Genomic DNA, 15,000 nt, shown 5'->3' with positions numbered 1-15,000 from the left:
ACCGTGCCCTCCCCAGGTTTGTGGACGACACTGTAAATAGGTTCAGCCCTGCCGAAGGGGGGGTGGGGGGGAGGGGAAGGGGGGTGGGGGGTGGAGGGGAGGGGAAGGGGGTTGGGGGGGGATACAGAAAGCACAGTGAACGAGACAAGAGCAGGACACGTAGAAGACACACACACACACACACACACACACACACACACACATACACACAAACATACCAGACTAGACAAGACTGGACAAATGCACACACGATGCATGTAGACAGGGGGCGGGGCTTCAGGGATAAGGGAGGCACCGCAAAACGCTGATAAAGGTCATCCGTTTCACGACCAAAAACACACAGACACACACACACCCACCCACACACACACACACACTCTCCCTCCGCCTCAATCTGTGGGTTAGGATTACGCAAGACCTCCAGGAGGCTTACGTCAGGCCTCTGTGTGTGTGACTTCTCATTCTGCGGGTTTTTTCGTTCAACCGACAGCACCTCATTTTCTCTTCAAATACAGTACTGCGAACGTTTACTGGGGTCCCACTATACTGGTGCTGGCCGACTCAAACAGGCATTGTTAATAATCTTGCTTGGTGTAACACTAACGTAAGGCCTATCTAAAGAATAAGCGTTCCATTGGAATGGGATCAAGAAATAGCATATTGAGATATGGTGGTTACTTTGGAGAAAAGAATAAGTTACCATTGCCTGGCAATCTTGTTTGACTGCAAAAAAATATTTGACATAGAAAAATAGACGGATAAATAAAACGACTCGTTCGACCCTTGGCAAATCAGGTAAAAGATATAAAGACAATCATTGAGAAAAACAACAACAACGACCAAAGAAGAAGAAGAAGAACAACAACAACAACAGCAGCAGAGCAGCCCAGGACTGACCTGGTGAAGTCCTCCTCTCCCAGCATGTGGCGGGGGACCGGGGAGTACCTAGAGGGTGTGACCCCGCCCCCCTGGGGCGGGGCCTGGTACACCTGCTTGGGCTCCATGGCCCCCATGTAGCCGTGGCCCACGTGGTTCTCCACCAGGGTCGGGAAGGCTGGGGGGAGGGCCATGCCAGCAGAGGGGGGGGGGGGGGAAGAGGAGATGATTAAAACAGCAATGACCATAATAGCACCAGCACACCACCACCCACCGCACCCCCCACACCACCACCCACCGCCCCCCACACCACCACCCACCGCACACCCCACAGTACCGCTGCCGCTCCCGGGGCGTCTGAAAGGTCACGTTTATTCCACGGCTAAAATAGGCGGAATTGGTTTACCCCGGAGTGGAACGTTTTACGTTGAACGATCCTCTGCTGTCGTTTTTGATATTTTAGAAGGTAGAGGCAAACGGTGTGAATCACGATGTGATATCTTAACAATAGACATTTCACAAAAGTGAAAACCACCCCCTGAGGACTCGTTTTGGGACTATTTCGAGACTTCCATGGAAACGACACAAAAACGCGGGCCTCAAATCTAAATCACCTGACTGTGGGTCACACGGGCTTAAAGCCCAGCGCCAGTCCAAGCACCTTGCTTTAAAATAGAAAGCAGGACAAAGTGCAGCTATGTATGGATTTGCATAAGACTGGGTGGCTCGGATATGGAGACAGTTCTGTGGGTTTCTGTCGGAGGCTGCAGCACTTCAGAGTGGGCTTCTGTGAGCAGGTGGGATGTGAGAAAGCTTCCACACTTAGTGGGAGGTAGAGAGATCTGGGCTTGTTGTTGCTGTGGGCAGCAGCAGGGGTGTATGTGTGTGTGTGTGTGTGTGTGTGTGTGTGTGTGTGTGTGTGTGTGTGTGTGTGTGTGTGTGTGTGTGTGTGTGTGTGTGTGTGTGTGTGTGTCTGTGTGTGTGTGTTTGCGTGTGTGTGTTGGTATGTGAATGTGTATAAATATACATGTGTGAGTATTTTTGTGTGTGCCTGCACAAATCCTGTATCTATGTGTGTGGATGAGTGGAGTGAGAGTTGGTGTGTCTTCCGTGTGTGTGTGTGTTTGTGTGTGAGTGGAAAGAGTACTGTGTCCAACAAAAGCACTACAGAGGAAATTCTATACACCACTATTGGACATATTGCAGATTTTAGCTAAAAACGTAGGTTAAATCAAAACAAGTACTCGAACCAGCCTGTAAGAAATCTGACCCCTTCCTACACCTTAATGACATGTATTTGAATATACTGTGCATCATTTTGGATATAAGAGTCTGCTTCAGGAGTAAATAGTTGAATCGATAAAAAATAACCGTTAAATCTTGTTGTATTCAGAGAATACAACTAAACAGACACGATGACTAATATGATAAGAGATAGTTTAACATGACAACAACATTGAATAACAGGAGGAGGAGGAGGTGGAGGAGGAGAGGAGAGGAGATGAGGAAGAAAGGGAGGAAGAGGAGGAGCAAGAACACGATTTTGAGGAAGAGGAGAAGGGTTAATACGACGTATACGACGAAAGTGAAGAGGAGGAGACTGACATTACGCAGCAGAAGATGGAGGAGACGGAGGAAAAGGAAGGACAACCAGGAGGAGGAAGAGAAAGACGAGGAAGAGCAGGATGAAGAAAAGGAGGAGGAGGAAGACAAATATAGGACGGAAGAGGACGATGACGGCGGAGTGGAAGGAGGGAGGCGAAGGAGATACGTACTGCTTGAGTAGTCCGGGGGAGCGTACATGTCGTTGAGGTGCACGGGGCCCGACTTGGCCACCTTGAGGTACACCATGTCCGAGGTGTTCTTGAGCGCAGCCACCGCCTCCTCGTGACGCACATCCTGCAGGATGATGTTGTTCACCTGGACGCCCACAGGGGGAGGAAGAGGGTCAAACACACCCACGACGTTCTGAGTGCTGCCATCTAAAGCCATCAAAACTTGATGGTAGACTTCCTGTCGTACTGTGGCTGGACAATAAAGTTATCTGAACCTGAAGCGTTAACTGTGTTGCGCATCACACCCTTCAGAACCGCAAGTAGGAAAGAAAGCACAGACGGTAATAAAAAAGGCATACATAGTCATCTATTCAGAGTGCAAAGTCCATACATAGTCTAGTTGTGTTTTTTTTGGATAGAGAGTTCTGTGCAGTAACATTTCAGTGGGCAATGATTGAAATACTGCAAATGACCAGTTCAGTTCAGAAAGAATATAAACAGCATCAGCAGAAGAGTGGATGAGTCATGTAATAGCTGCTGCATGGACTGGACATTCTCTCTTTTTAAAGCCACATATCTCAGCAGCTATGCGAAATAACAACCATGCATACGGCGCATTGTCGTCTTTTTTTCGTGTGCCAGTGACTTTGTGACCGATACAATCTTTAAAGATCAGCATTTTTGTCAGAGTCGTGAAGGGGTGAATTCAAGGTTCAGTGAATACTGATTACACCTGACGTTCCTGGGAAAAGTTTGCATTCAAAACTGCAGAACTAATCAAAAAAAGGACTGGTACAACTCACACAAATAATACTTTGACTACTAATACTGAAGGTAAAAAATTAATGTCTAAAATAAGAGCGGGGTGATAAGAGTTAAGAGATTTTTCGACTGAAATCCCTAACAGCCCCAGCAGTAGAACTGCTAGCTGACTTTGGTTTCCCTTCTTTCTGTCTCTACTGTAGCCTTGAAGCTTGAATGGACTGAACAGCGTCGACGCTGGTTCACCTGGCAGATGTGTTCCTTCATCTGCTGCTTGTGTGACATAAGGAGGCTTAAGGGAGATCTTCTCTCGTGTGAAGCAGTGTATCAATCACACATGAGGCCGTTAACATTGACATGATTCCGCTGGCTCCAGCTAAAACAACAGAATAAGGGGACTCTGAATAAGACTTTTTTGTAAATATATATTTCTCTGTCTTTATGGGCAGAACATCAAAGAAAGAAAGGAAAATCTATCACAAGAAAGAGGGAACTTAGCATTGGAATACAGGTGGGAATGGCACCTGGGTGACTACAGGATATGTTGCCTGCATGGTGAGCTACTGAAATGCCAAGAACCCGTTCTGTTCTAAAGAAAGGATAACTTGAATATTCCTACACTGACGTTTGATCGGTGGCAGGCATCTCCAATCAATCCCTGATTGACATTGAACAGATTTTGATCCATTTCAGATTTTAGCTTTTGTGTTTTTCGGTGGGGTGGGGGGGGGGGGGGGGGTTCGCGAATCACGATCGCCGAAGATAGCGCTGCAGCCATGCCCCTTGTGAAGCGCATGTTATTTCTGAGCTGAACGTTTGCCTGCAGCACACAGAGAGAGAGAGAGAGAGAGAGGGGTACATTGTGTTCTCCTACAGCGAGCAGGCGGTCTCCCGTCTGCAGGCGGCCGTCCTTCTGCGCCGCCCCTCCCTCGATGATCTTGGTGATGTAGATGCTGTTGTCCCCGGGGATGTGTTGGTTACCGATCCCTCCCGCGATGCTGAACCCCAGGCCTTGCACATGAACACATCGCCGCGTTAACACACACACACACACACACACACACACACACACACACACACACACACATTAACTCATAGCAGTTCTTTCTGTGAATCAACGTCTCTTTATTTTGGACGTTGTTCTTTTTTCACGTGACATCTGCTGCTCTGTTTCCAACTTGTTGATTTCGTTTAAATGTTGGCCTTTCATAGAGACTGTAATATCGACTCCATTAATTAAAAAGTAATAAGTAGATCTGTGTCGGAAATGGGAAAAATATTACATATTAACAATGATCGCAAGTAAATAGTATGCTCAACAAAAACACATTTTACTGTAATAAGGTCTAAACCGCTCCTATCGCTTTGGAAGATAAAAATAAAACACTTGCAGTATTTAACAACGTTTACACATCCAACAAATATAAGCTCATCTGGCCGGCTGCATTCCATCACAAATCAATATTAATCAAGCAGACATAAACAACAGGATATGCCTTGGAGGTAGACTCACACATCAAACTTTGGATTAATATCTAAAGTATGATAGCAGACCAACTCAAATCAGGGTGAATGGGGCATTTCACTTGCTCTCGTTTCATTTGTTTTCGACCAATCAAGTTGCTTGAGACGGGGAACAGTAAGTGTGTTTTTTTTTTCACTGCAAAAACCATTGATAAGAACTCGGGCAGCAGCAGTAAACCTGGTGCTGAACCCTCCTGTCCAAACACAGAGGTTCTTAGGAAAGTTTCGGTAAAGGTTTCAAATCAACTCTGTACGATTGGCGCCTCTTGCTTCCTAAAACCCCCTCCCCTCCGTATAACATCTCCATAACTCAACAGGAGACCAGGCAGAACTCCGCCCCATGAGTCTCTCGTTCCTGGCCTGCTATAACAACCAAGGCCCGCTGGATCCCCACATTAGTATGGAGGGGACGGTCCGTGGGGCCCTCACCTTTGGGGCCCTTCAGCAGGTTGACCTCCAGGATGGTCTCGGGCGGGGCCTGGCGCCGCCGCACCAAGAGGCGCACCACGGGGCCCGCCTCCTTCAGGGCCTCCACCGCCCGGCTGTGCACCACCTCGGACACGTCCACCTCGTTGACCCGCAGCACGCAGTCGTTCACCCTGAGGGACGCCGCAGGGTGCGACACACACACACACACACATCGTTTTAATGATGAGGAGGAGGAAAACAGGGATGAAGATGGTGATGAAGATGATGATGAAGATAGAATTACTGTGGTGGTGATGATGGTGACGATATATATATTTTTTTACAACGCTTTACAAGAGACCCGAAGACACTTTACATAGATATTGACAAAACATCAGAAAAGTCCAAGTGTAACTATGCAGCTGTGTTTATGCTGTATGTGTTTTGATGGACCGTGTCAGTCAATACACAATTTTAACATCAAAACATTCAGAGCATAAAAGCAAGCGTCGACAATGGCTTAACGCTGAAAGCCTCTTAAAGTCCCGCCCTTTTCCTCCCCGCGCTTACCCCAGTCGGCCGTCCATGGCGGCGGCTCCTCCGGGTATAATCTTGGTGATGAAGATTCCTGGGTCGTCGGGGATGTGTGGATTGTCCATTCCCCCAGCGATGCTGAAGCCCAGGCCAGAGTTACCCTGCACACAGCAGTTCACCAATAGCATTAGCCCCTACATCAACTTCACACACACACACACACACACACACACACACACACACACACACACACACACACACACACACACACACACACACACACACACACACACACACACACACATGCGTAACTGGACGGGGCGGGGGAGGGGGAGTGATGGATTCCAACACAAACCCAAGGTCGACGGCGTGCAGCACTTAAGTGTATTGGTATTTTAGCAGATACGACCAATCAGGACAGCCCGTGCAGGGGACTTCTCAAGGTATACTTTGATATCCACTTTTCTCAGACGGACGACACCGCTGTTTGCATATGAGTGTATGCATGTGCGGTTGTGTGTGTGTGTGTGTGTGTGTGTGTGTTTTTGTGTGTGTTGTGTGTCTCTCTACGTCTGACAAATGGTAATGACTTTCATGTTTGTATGTATTGCGTGAGCAGCAGAGACTGGCTGCCCGACTGCGGCGACGGGAGACAGGTAGTAATATGGCGCCAAGCGTACGTGAACGTACCCCAATGGTCAGTTGAGCCACCGTATCCTATCCACAACCTCACCATCTCTGCAGTGTATTAATATATATGACTTCACTATTACTTTGCGCTGCGTCGAGGCCTATTTCCAATCGAGTGGGTTGACAGGTATGGCCACACAGCAAGGGCCGGTAAACAAGACGGAGGCAGAGAAAAAACCTGCTTCATTATGGTCTATAATTAATGAGCAACCCTCACAGCGAATAAGCAAAGAGGGGTATGCGCCAAGTTCCCTGTTGCTCAGGCTCCCACAGACAGACGCACGTACAGCACGAGACACGGACACGTAAACACACACACACACACCTGAAACACTGAATCGGTCAAGGCTATCTATACGAGCAGACTTCATCAGGGAATGGTATATTCTGAATGTAAATATTTAGCATACAATGGCGGCCTCACAGAGCGAAGGGCTTTGCAGCTCGACTGGCGCTCGCTGACGTCATGTGTGGCAGGGGGATTATGTAAAGGGCCACGCCTTGCTGACGCCGCCGGTGTTGTTACCCTCACAAGTCGTGCGGTGGCGAGGCGTGTTCCAGCTTAAGCGATGCGCCGCGTCTTATGATTTGCATGCCGCCTTATACAAAAACCTTGTATGTAACCTCGCAACACACGGGCTAAAGCGATTAAAAACGCTCATCAACATCTCCTGATTGCAGGAGCTGCTGCAGGGCAACGGTCTGTTGTCGGGTTGCTGACAGAGCTGCTTACTGCCACCTAGTGGACAAGCGGCCGCTAGGTGGATGATAGTGAGACGCAGCACAAGGGGGGGGGATACGATTGAACAAACAGGGAGATCAGATGAATGCTCAATGAAGACTTACCCGCTCCAGGATGATCTCTTCATATTTATACATCCCGTCACTGCCATTTACCTGTTTAAACGTGAAGACAGCAACATTAATAACCCTTTAATAGATGTTTAACTTCATGTTGGTGTATACATATGCATCAAAATACATACACACACTGGAAAATATTACTGTAGCTGGATTATTCCATTTACAAATATAATTATTATTATATTCTGTCCCTTTACAGTATTTAAGCCAGGTGCTAAGAACTAAATTATCTGTCAGCTGTTTCTCCCCTGAAAAAAAATCCACTCAAATGCCAGCCCACATGGTGAACAGCGTGCTACTACCATTAAATTCATCCATCCACAATGCTGGAGATAGAGGGAGAAACAGACAGAGAGAGACCGCTATAGCTGAGAGAGAGAGAGAGAGAGAGAGAGAGAGAGAGAGAGAGAGAGAGAGAGAGAGAGACAGAGAGACAGAGAGAGACAGAGAGACAGAGAGACAGAGAGACAGAGAAAGCGAGAGAGAAAAAACGGATACTTACATAAGGGCCGGCATCCATTGAGTCTGCGTTGACAATGATGGGGGGAGGGTTGGCCTGTGGAGATGGAAGAGAGAGATACACATTACCTCTGTGCACACACACAGACACAACCACAGAGTCAGGAGACGGTGAATGGATGCCATGGGAGCAGTTGGCTTGTCTTCTCTGGGGAGGGGAAAGAGGGAAGAGCGAGAGAGAGAGAGAGAAGAGAGAGAGAGAGAGAGAGAGAGAGAGAGAGAGGAGAGAGAGAGAGGAGAGAGAGAGAGAGAGAGATGAGAGAGAGAGAGAGAGAGAGAGAGAGACGGAGTGAGGAGAGAGAGAGACAGAGGGAGAGGGAGAGCGAGAGAGAGAGAGGAGGAGAGAGAGTGAGAGGGAGAGATAGAGCGAGCGAGAGGGAGAGACAGGGCTGAAAGAGAAAGTGAGGAGGGAGCGAGAGATAGGGAGGAGAGGGAGATGTTTGTGAGGGATGGGGGTTGAGAATAGAAGCGGGGGAGAGAAACGGCTCCTTATTACTCTGGTGTTCTAGCCAGACATCCTGCGCTCCTCATATGAACACAAATGGCTGCCGCGTAGCAACTGCAGCGACCGTACACTCATTCCCCCCTCACTCCACTTCCTCCTGCTCCTTTCACACACTCCTCCGATGGCAGCATGCAGTCCCTCAGACCCGGCATACAAACAAGTGTTTCACTGGTTCACGGATTTCCTTGGGCTGGGTTAGAAAGCCGTCAGCACACCGATTACTGTATCGAGCCCCGCGCCAAGCCGAGATCCGCTTGTTTTTCAGGGAGACGTTTCATCAAGACCACAACAAAAAAAAAAGAGCGATATTTAGCCCATTTAATGTTCCCTTATGAAGCACTGGCGCAGAGGGGAGGTAAAGCGGTCGGGGACACGAGCACGAGGAGAGTGACACTGCTGTTGGAGGAGGAGCAAGGAGGAGTAAGAGGAGGAGGAGGAAGTGACGAGGAGGAAGAGGATGAAGAAGGGGAGGAGGAGGGAAGAGGAGGGGGGAGGGAAGAGAGGAGATATAGGAGGAGAAGGAGGAGGAGAGGAGGAGGAGGAGGAGGAGGAGGCAGGGGAGATGATGTTGGTGAGTCTGGTCCTAGTTCAGCTCGCTCGCTTGGAGGCCTCTATTGATCTGCTGTGTGTGTGGGGGTGGGTGGGTGGGGTTGGGTTTGCTGACGGTGCTGCAATGGGACCTACAGCGTTTGATGTGTGGTATAGAGGAAGCGTTTACCAGCCACACTGCCTCATCATTAATCACCACCACCCCTCCGTATTGCCTGTATCTACAGGCCTTACACCGTGGAGCCAAAGCCATTGATCCTTGATTCTTATTGATTGTAATCTCCTTCTAAAATGGCTCATCACTAAAGACAGCAGGTCACAGTGTATATATGTGCTGCGTTTCCACACTTGACACAACACACACACACACACACACACACACACACACACACACACACACACACACACACACACACACACACACACACACACACACACATCCACCCACCTACCTACATACAAACACACAACAGTTTCATTGTGATGTTCGCTCTGCTGAAACGTTAGAGCACCATCACCCATGACCACCAATGGCCCGGCGTTGTGTGATTTAAGGGGTGTCCGTCGGGCTTCCCGCTCTGTGTCGCGCATGCTCCTGTTTCAAACATGCTCCATTTTTTTTTATTTCAAATTAACTTTGAGAAATGACGTAAAAAGAAATATGAATGCAAATTGTCAATGAATGAATACGCCCAAAAATGCGTATTCCTATCACAGCCTCGAATCAGGTGGTGGCAGGTAGGCCAGGGGGATTTGCATGGATCGGCCGCCGCTTGAAAGACAAGGGCCTCCAATCACTTGAAAACACACCTTGAACGATCTGATCCTCTGATCAGAACCATCATCCCCATGACGTGGGGCCATCGAGCCGTTCCCATGTTCCCCAGGCTCTGAGTCGCAGGTCCGCGTTTGAGGGCTACGTAGCCCCCCCCCCCCCCCCCCCCCCCCACACTCCGTATTCAGCACTATCAGGCCTAAATTCCAAATCTGCATACGTGCTGAACAGATGTTGGTGTCACTGCTTGTGTGTGCACGTTTTATCGAAAGGAGGCCAAACTATGAACGCTCCTTTTCAACACTCGTCCAACGATAATGATGCTTTTATAAGCAAACGCATCCATTCCACTGACATTTGGACAACAAAACATGTCGCATTTGAATGGTATATATCGGTAAGAATCCTCCATCCTGTCTTATCGTTGCGGTGTTACGTTTAGTGAGGGATTAATGTTTTTTGGTTTACCACGTTATTATCCATCAGGTCACCACCACCTTCCCCAATGAGAGCGCTCTTTCTCTCCTGCTCTTCTGACCGCGTACGTTCGACCACCAAATAACATCTTTCAAAACCGTGGTGGACAAATGCATCTGTTTTATCGCTTTATAATCATGCCTCCTCATAACCTCCATATATCCACCACCAGAAAAAACAATTAAGAGCGAATGGAGCGCAAAAGTGAAACTGCTGACTGCAATCTTCGACACTTGTTTGCCGTAACTCCACAACTGAGTGTTGTGGCACAAGCAGCGCGGAAGCTGCCGCTAACAAACAGATTGAGGGTAACTGTCGGGGCTACGCTGTAGGCTCAACTTCCTCAGTGAATATCCACTCTAAAATACTAAGGGTTAGCACGTGCCGGAGTACAGTATCTCACTAAGATACCCACGGTATCCAGCATAGTGAACAAGGACACAAAAGACTGTACAATCAGCCTTTCTGATGATAACAGGCACACAAATGAATTAGCAAGGCAAGAATTTGGCTAGAATGACTCACTCAGCCTCAACGTGAATAATAATAGGGGCAGGATGTTGCCGCTCGCCGTGGTTGAATCACAGACGAAAGTCACTGGGTTTGATTCTTTAACGTCGTCAACCATAGTCATCCATAGCATATCTGAATTCACTGGAGCAAAGTCGCTTTGGATAAACCGTGTGTGTGCTTAGTGGCTGCATGTACTTAATAGTAGGTCAACTGTTCACTACAATGCTCAGCAGGATTACGTAACACAACGTGATCAGGCTTTCAACGCAGGGAAATATTAAATACATGAACAACCGAAAGAATGAGCCCTAAAGTGGTGTCCATGTCACCGCCAATCATCGCTATGGCAACATAAAAAAAAATGATATATACAACCACCGTGGTCAAGTATTCCCGCTAAGGAGCCATGAGCATGGCATCGAGCACAATGCTGGCCTGAGTTGAATAAACAGCAACGTTATCCATGTCTGGGATTACTGAATAATCCCTGTATCGGTATCTCACACAAAACAACAAACAAAGCAAATAGTGGAGGATAATCTCAGTACTCTAGATCTTTCCCTCCGAGGTTTAAGCCCTCCATCGGAGGTTAATACGAACGTCATCATCACCTTGTTATGGTGATGGACCACCGTCTGTACTCGGGCCATGGGTGAGAGCGATGACCGAGGGCTCGTACCTCATACCTTTCCCGTAATAAAGGAATGTGTGCAGGACTTCAAATGTTGAGATGTTATAATGTTGGTGGTACAGTTTATAACATTTGAAGGGATTGCAACTGTTTTTAAATGAAGTCGGTTATAGGGGCTTGGATATTCCTTCACATACCCACGCAGAAAGACAGAGAGGGAGACAGAGAGAGAGCGTGATTGAGAGAGAGAGAAGAGGTATAGAGAGAGGGATACAGAGTGGAGTCCATGCCAGGTTTTCCGCCTGCCTGCTAAGCCCACTAGCACGCTGAGCTACCAAGTCGCCCACTTTAGATGGTAATAATTTAATATTTAATGCAGCCACTGTTAGCTGATACACATTCAAATGTTTTAGTTAATAGCCACCAACTTTTTCTATCTATATTTAAGGGCAAACACAAAGAAAATTGACCAAGTAAGAATTGTGTCAATCATAGCACGGCTGTTAAATGTTTACTTTGTTACTTAGTTATGTATTGATGTGTGGTGTTGGACTTTGCCTCACGTTCAGCGAAAGAAGGCGTTAAAGGAGAAAAAATTGAGAAATATTAACATAAAGTGTGAGCAGAGGTTACAGATGTGAAGAGTGTGGGACTGAGACACATCATCGAAATTAACTAAATCTGGATGAGATTAAATCGCAATCCCCTAATTGTCCCTTTTAATTCGAAACACTAAGCAACTGAGGACTAGCTCGCAGGCAGCTGTTGGGACACACACACACGCACACACACACACACACACACACACGCACACACACAACACACACACGCACACACCACACACACACACACACACACACACACACGCACGCACCACACCACACACACACACACACACCACACACACACACACACACACACACACACACACACACACACACACACACCACACACACACAAATGCCTGACAGACACACAGGCCATCACCAACACACTAACACAATTAAAAAACCATCCTCCACTGGTCAGAACTGAAGAAAGAATGCCTAAAAAAACCTGCTTTTTAGTTTCTTACTAAATCAGTACCATTGGGAGTCTGGGGGCCAGCCTGTTGGGCCTCTGATCCTCCCCAGCCCCCACTAGGTACACCCCCAGGGCAGTGTGTCTCACAGCCATATGTTGTCTTGGCTGACCCAGGAGCAGGATAAAGAGTCCACTGAACCCCTGGCAAGGCGGGGGACTCCGCCGTCAAGTGCTGCTAAATAATCAATACATAAATAATCAATACATAAATAATCAATACATAAATAATCAATACATAAATAATCAATGCTTTCCAATGGTAACTGGAGCCTGTTGTGTCGCCATACTCCCCACACACACGCACACACGCACGCACCGCACGCACGCACACACACACACACACACACACACACACACACACACACACACACTCACACACACTCGCACACACACACACACAGCACGCACGCACGCACGCACGCACGCACGCACGCACGCACGCACGCACGCACGCACGCACGCACACACACACTCACACACACACACACACACACACACACACACACAAGCGCACACACACACACCAAACACGCAAACACATGAAAGTGACTTTGTGTCACCTCTCTGAGCTCTAGCTGCAGTTTAAAATGCGGCTGGGCCAAATGCTGCAGCTGCTGCATGCTTGAGCATCACAGTAGTAGGGACTTCTTTCTCTATCATGGCCTTTCTATATTTTTATTTAGTTCATTAATGAACGCCAATAGTTTTAATTAATGAACAACACACAACGCTTCCGATGGCGTTTGAGGCAACTCCCCTCCCTCATAAGTATGAGCATTCACTCACCGTTAATCAAGGAATGACAACGAATAAATGAATGTATTGGGTCACATTATTTAATCTACATGAAGGCAGGACCACCTGTCAATCACACAAATAACAAGCGCTAATTATTTCTCCATGTGCGAGTCCCACCAAACAAGGTATAATGAAGACTAATATGAATTCTTAATGTTGCCACATGTCCTTTCAGAACGGTAAGTAGACAAAATGGATGCATATTTATAGGCTTGCAGTCTTCCTGCTACTGTGACTACGTCATCCATTCACCGTGCAGCAGCACCTTCCACGTTGGGGATCCTTGCCCAGTTTTCTTTTGCACTCTAGGGGCTTTATCTTCAATGTTGAACAACACACTGAGTCGCGTTGGACAAACGCGTCAGCCAAATAACTGGTAATGTAACGTCGTGTGTTCGAGCTCTCTTGGTTTTTGGAGGGAAGGAGGGGCTTGCCTTGGGGACACAATCGAGGTTTGTGCACGTGTGTGGGGGAGTGACCTGCTGACAATGTAATAAAAAAGATCTCTCCCTTCTCTCCCAACTCTCGCCCTCTCTCAGCAAAACATTTCCACTCGGCGTCCCTGCCTCCGGTGAGGCTCGGCACCACATGACAGACCCCCCCCCCCCCCCCCCCTCCCCCGCTCCCAGCCACGTCACAGGCGGAGCCGAGCCGGCGGTCCAGCGCTGACGCGCGCCGGCCGTCGTCGTGACGACCGTCCAGGGAATGCTACAACCGTGCTTTTTCGCTACATGCGCTACATCGCTAATCCTCCCCCCCCCCCCCCCCCCCCCCCCACCCCGGCCACTTTAAGATACCTCGGCCCCCGGCAATGCCAGCACCCTCCCTGTGGGATGCGCTGCGTTTTGTCTGCTGTTTGGTGTGTTCCCGATTTTTTATTTTGGTCCTGCGGAATCTGGGCTCTGAGAGAGGACGCACGACTCAGTGCTGCTGCTGCTCCGTACCTCAGCCCCCCTCTGGCTGCTCATTGGCCGCTCGGATGCACGCTGCAGTCTAATCAATACCTCCCAATTACCATGCCCCCGACATCTCATTCACACGCGGGGCGGGCCCCTGCCTCGAAGAGCAGGGAGGGAGGGAGGGAGGGAGAGAAGGAGGGAGGGAAGGGAGGAGGGAGGCATCGACAGATGGACAGAAGGGAGAGGAGGAATAATGAATGGATGAACGCATGAAGCCAATTTGGGAGAAAATACGTTGTTTTTTTTTACCACGTCTCGAATTATGCTTTATCTCTCGTCTGAGGAAAGTCAGAAGCGTAACGAGATTCAATAGTTACAAAAACCTGCTCCTTCACTCATCATCCCCTGCTGATTCCAGGGGGAATTCAGTTATTTTCAAACCGCAGTGAATTATCTCACACGTAAACCGTGAACATTGAACCTCTCCCCTCCCTCGAAAAAAAAAGATAGGTGGGAGATGGCCAACTTCTCCGTCCATTCAACCGTACGCAAAAACACAGGACAGGCTCACATTAATATAACCCTCATTAACAGGCCGTTCACAGCTGTCAACAGCATTCCCTCTTTTTTTCTTATGTAATATTACAAAGGCATGTTGTGGCTTACCTTCTCTGTCACGGTGAACTGCTCCAAATGGGAGCTGGCCAGCATGACCTTCAGCGGAGTGCACAATGCCAGCCACATAGGGGAAAAGCACTTAGCCTCACAAGCATTCATAACAAACCTGCATCGCTTGTGTATTCATGAGCCTGTTATAA

At 48.3% G+C, this 15,000-nt stretch overlaps 1 protein-coding gene across 17 annotated transcripts in view; it reads right to left on the bottom strand.

The window, feature by feature from the left end:
• Nucleotides 1–15,000, bottom strand: part of dlg3 (discs, large homolog 3 (Drosophila)) — a 52,339-nt gene that overhangs the window by 26,708 nt on the left and 10,631 nt on the right. For 8 of the 17 annotated variants that reach the window (XM_060063035.1, XM_060063028.1, XM_060063034.1 and 5 more), the window contains 7 exons: nt 7,936–7,989; nt 7,416–7,466; nt 5,916–6,040; nt 5,367–5,536; nt 4,273–4,424; nt 2,652–2,796; nt 898–1,072 (listed from right to left, as the gene is read on the bottom strand). In XM_060063035.1, the coding sequence (XP_059919018.1) occupies nt 898–1,072; nt 2,652–2,796; nt 4,273–4,424; nt 5,367–5,536; nt 5,916–6,040; nt 7,416–7,466; nt 7,936–7,989 (872 nt within the window). Of the gene's footprint in view, nt 1–897; nt 1,073–2,651; nt 2,797–4,272; nt 4,425–5,366; nt 5,537–5,915; nt 6,041–7,415; nt 7,467–7,935; nt 7,990–14,848; nt 14,942–15,000 lie in introns of those variants that run through there. The other 9 variants (XM_060063040.1, XM_060063032.1, XM_060063038.1 and 6 more) reach the window with 4 other exon arrangements.

Source organism: Gadus macrocephalus, chromosome 10 (assembly GCF_031168955.1).
Source record: "Gadus macrocephalus chromosome 10, ASM3116895v1".
Classification (NCBI taxonomy): domain Eukaryota; kingdom Metazoa; phylum Chordata; class Actinopteri; order Gadiformes; family Gadidae; genus Gadus; species Gadus macrocephalus.
Note: the sequence above shows the minus strand (reverse complement) of the source record. Positions and strands in the feature narration are given on the sequence as shown.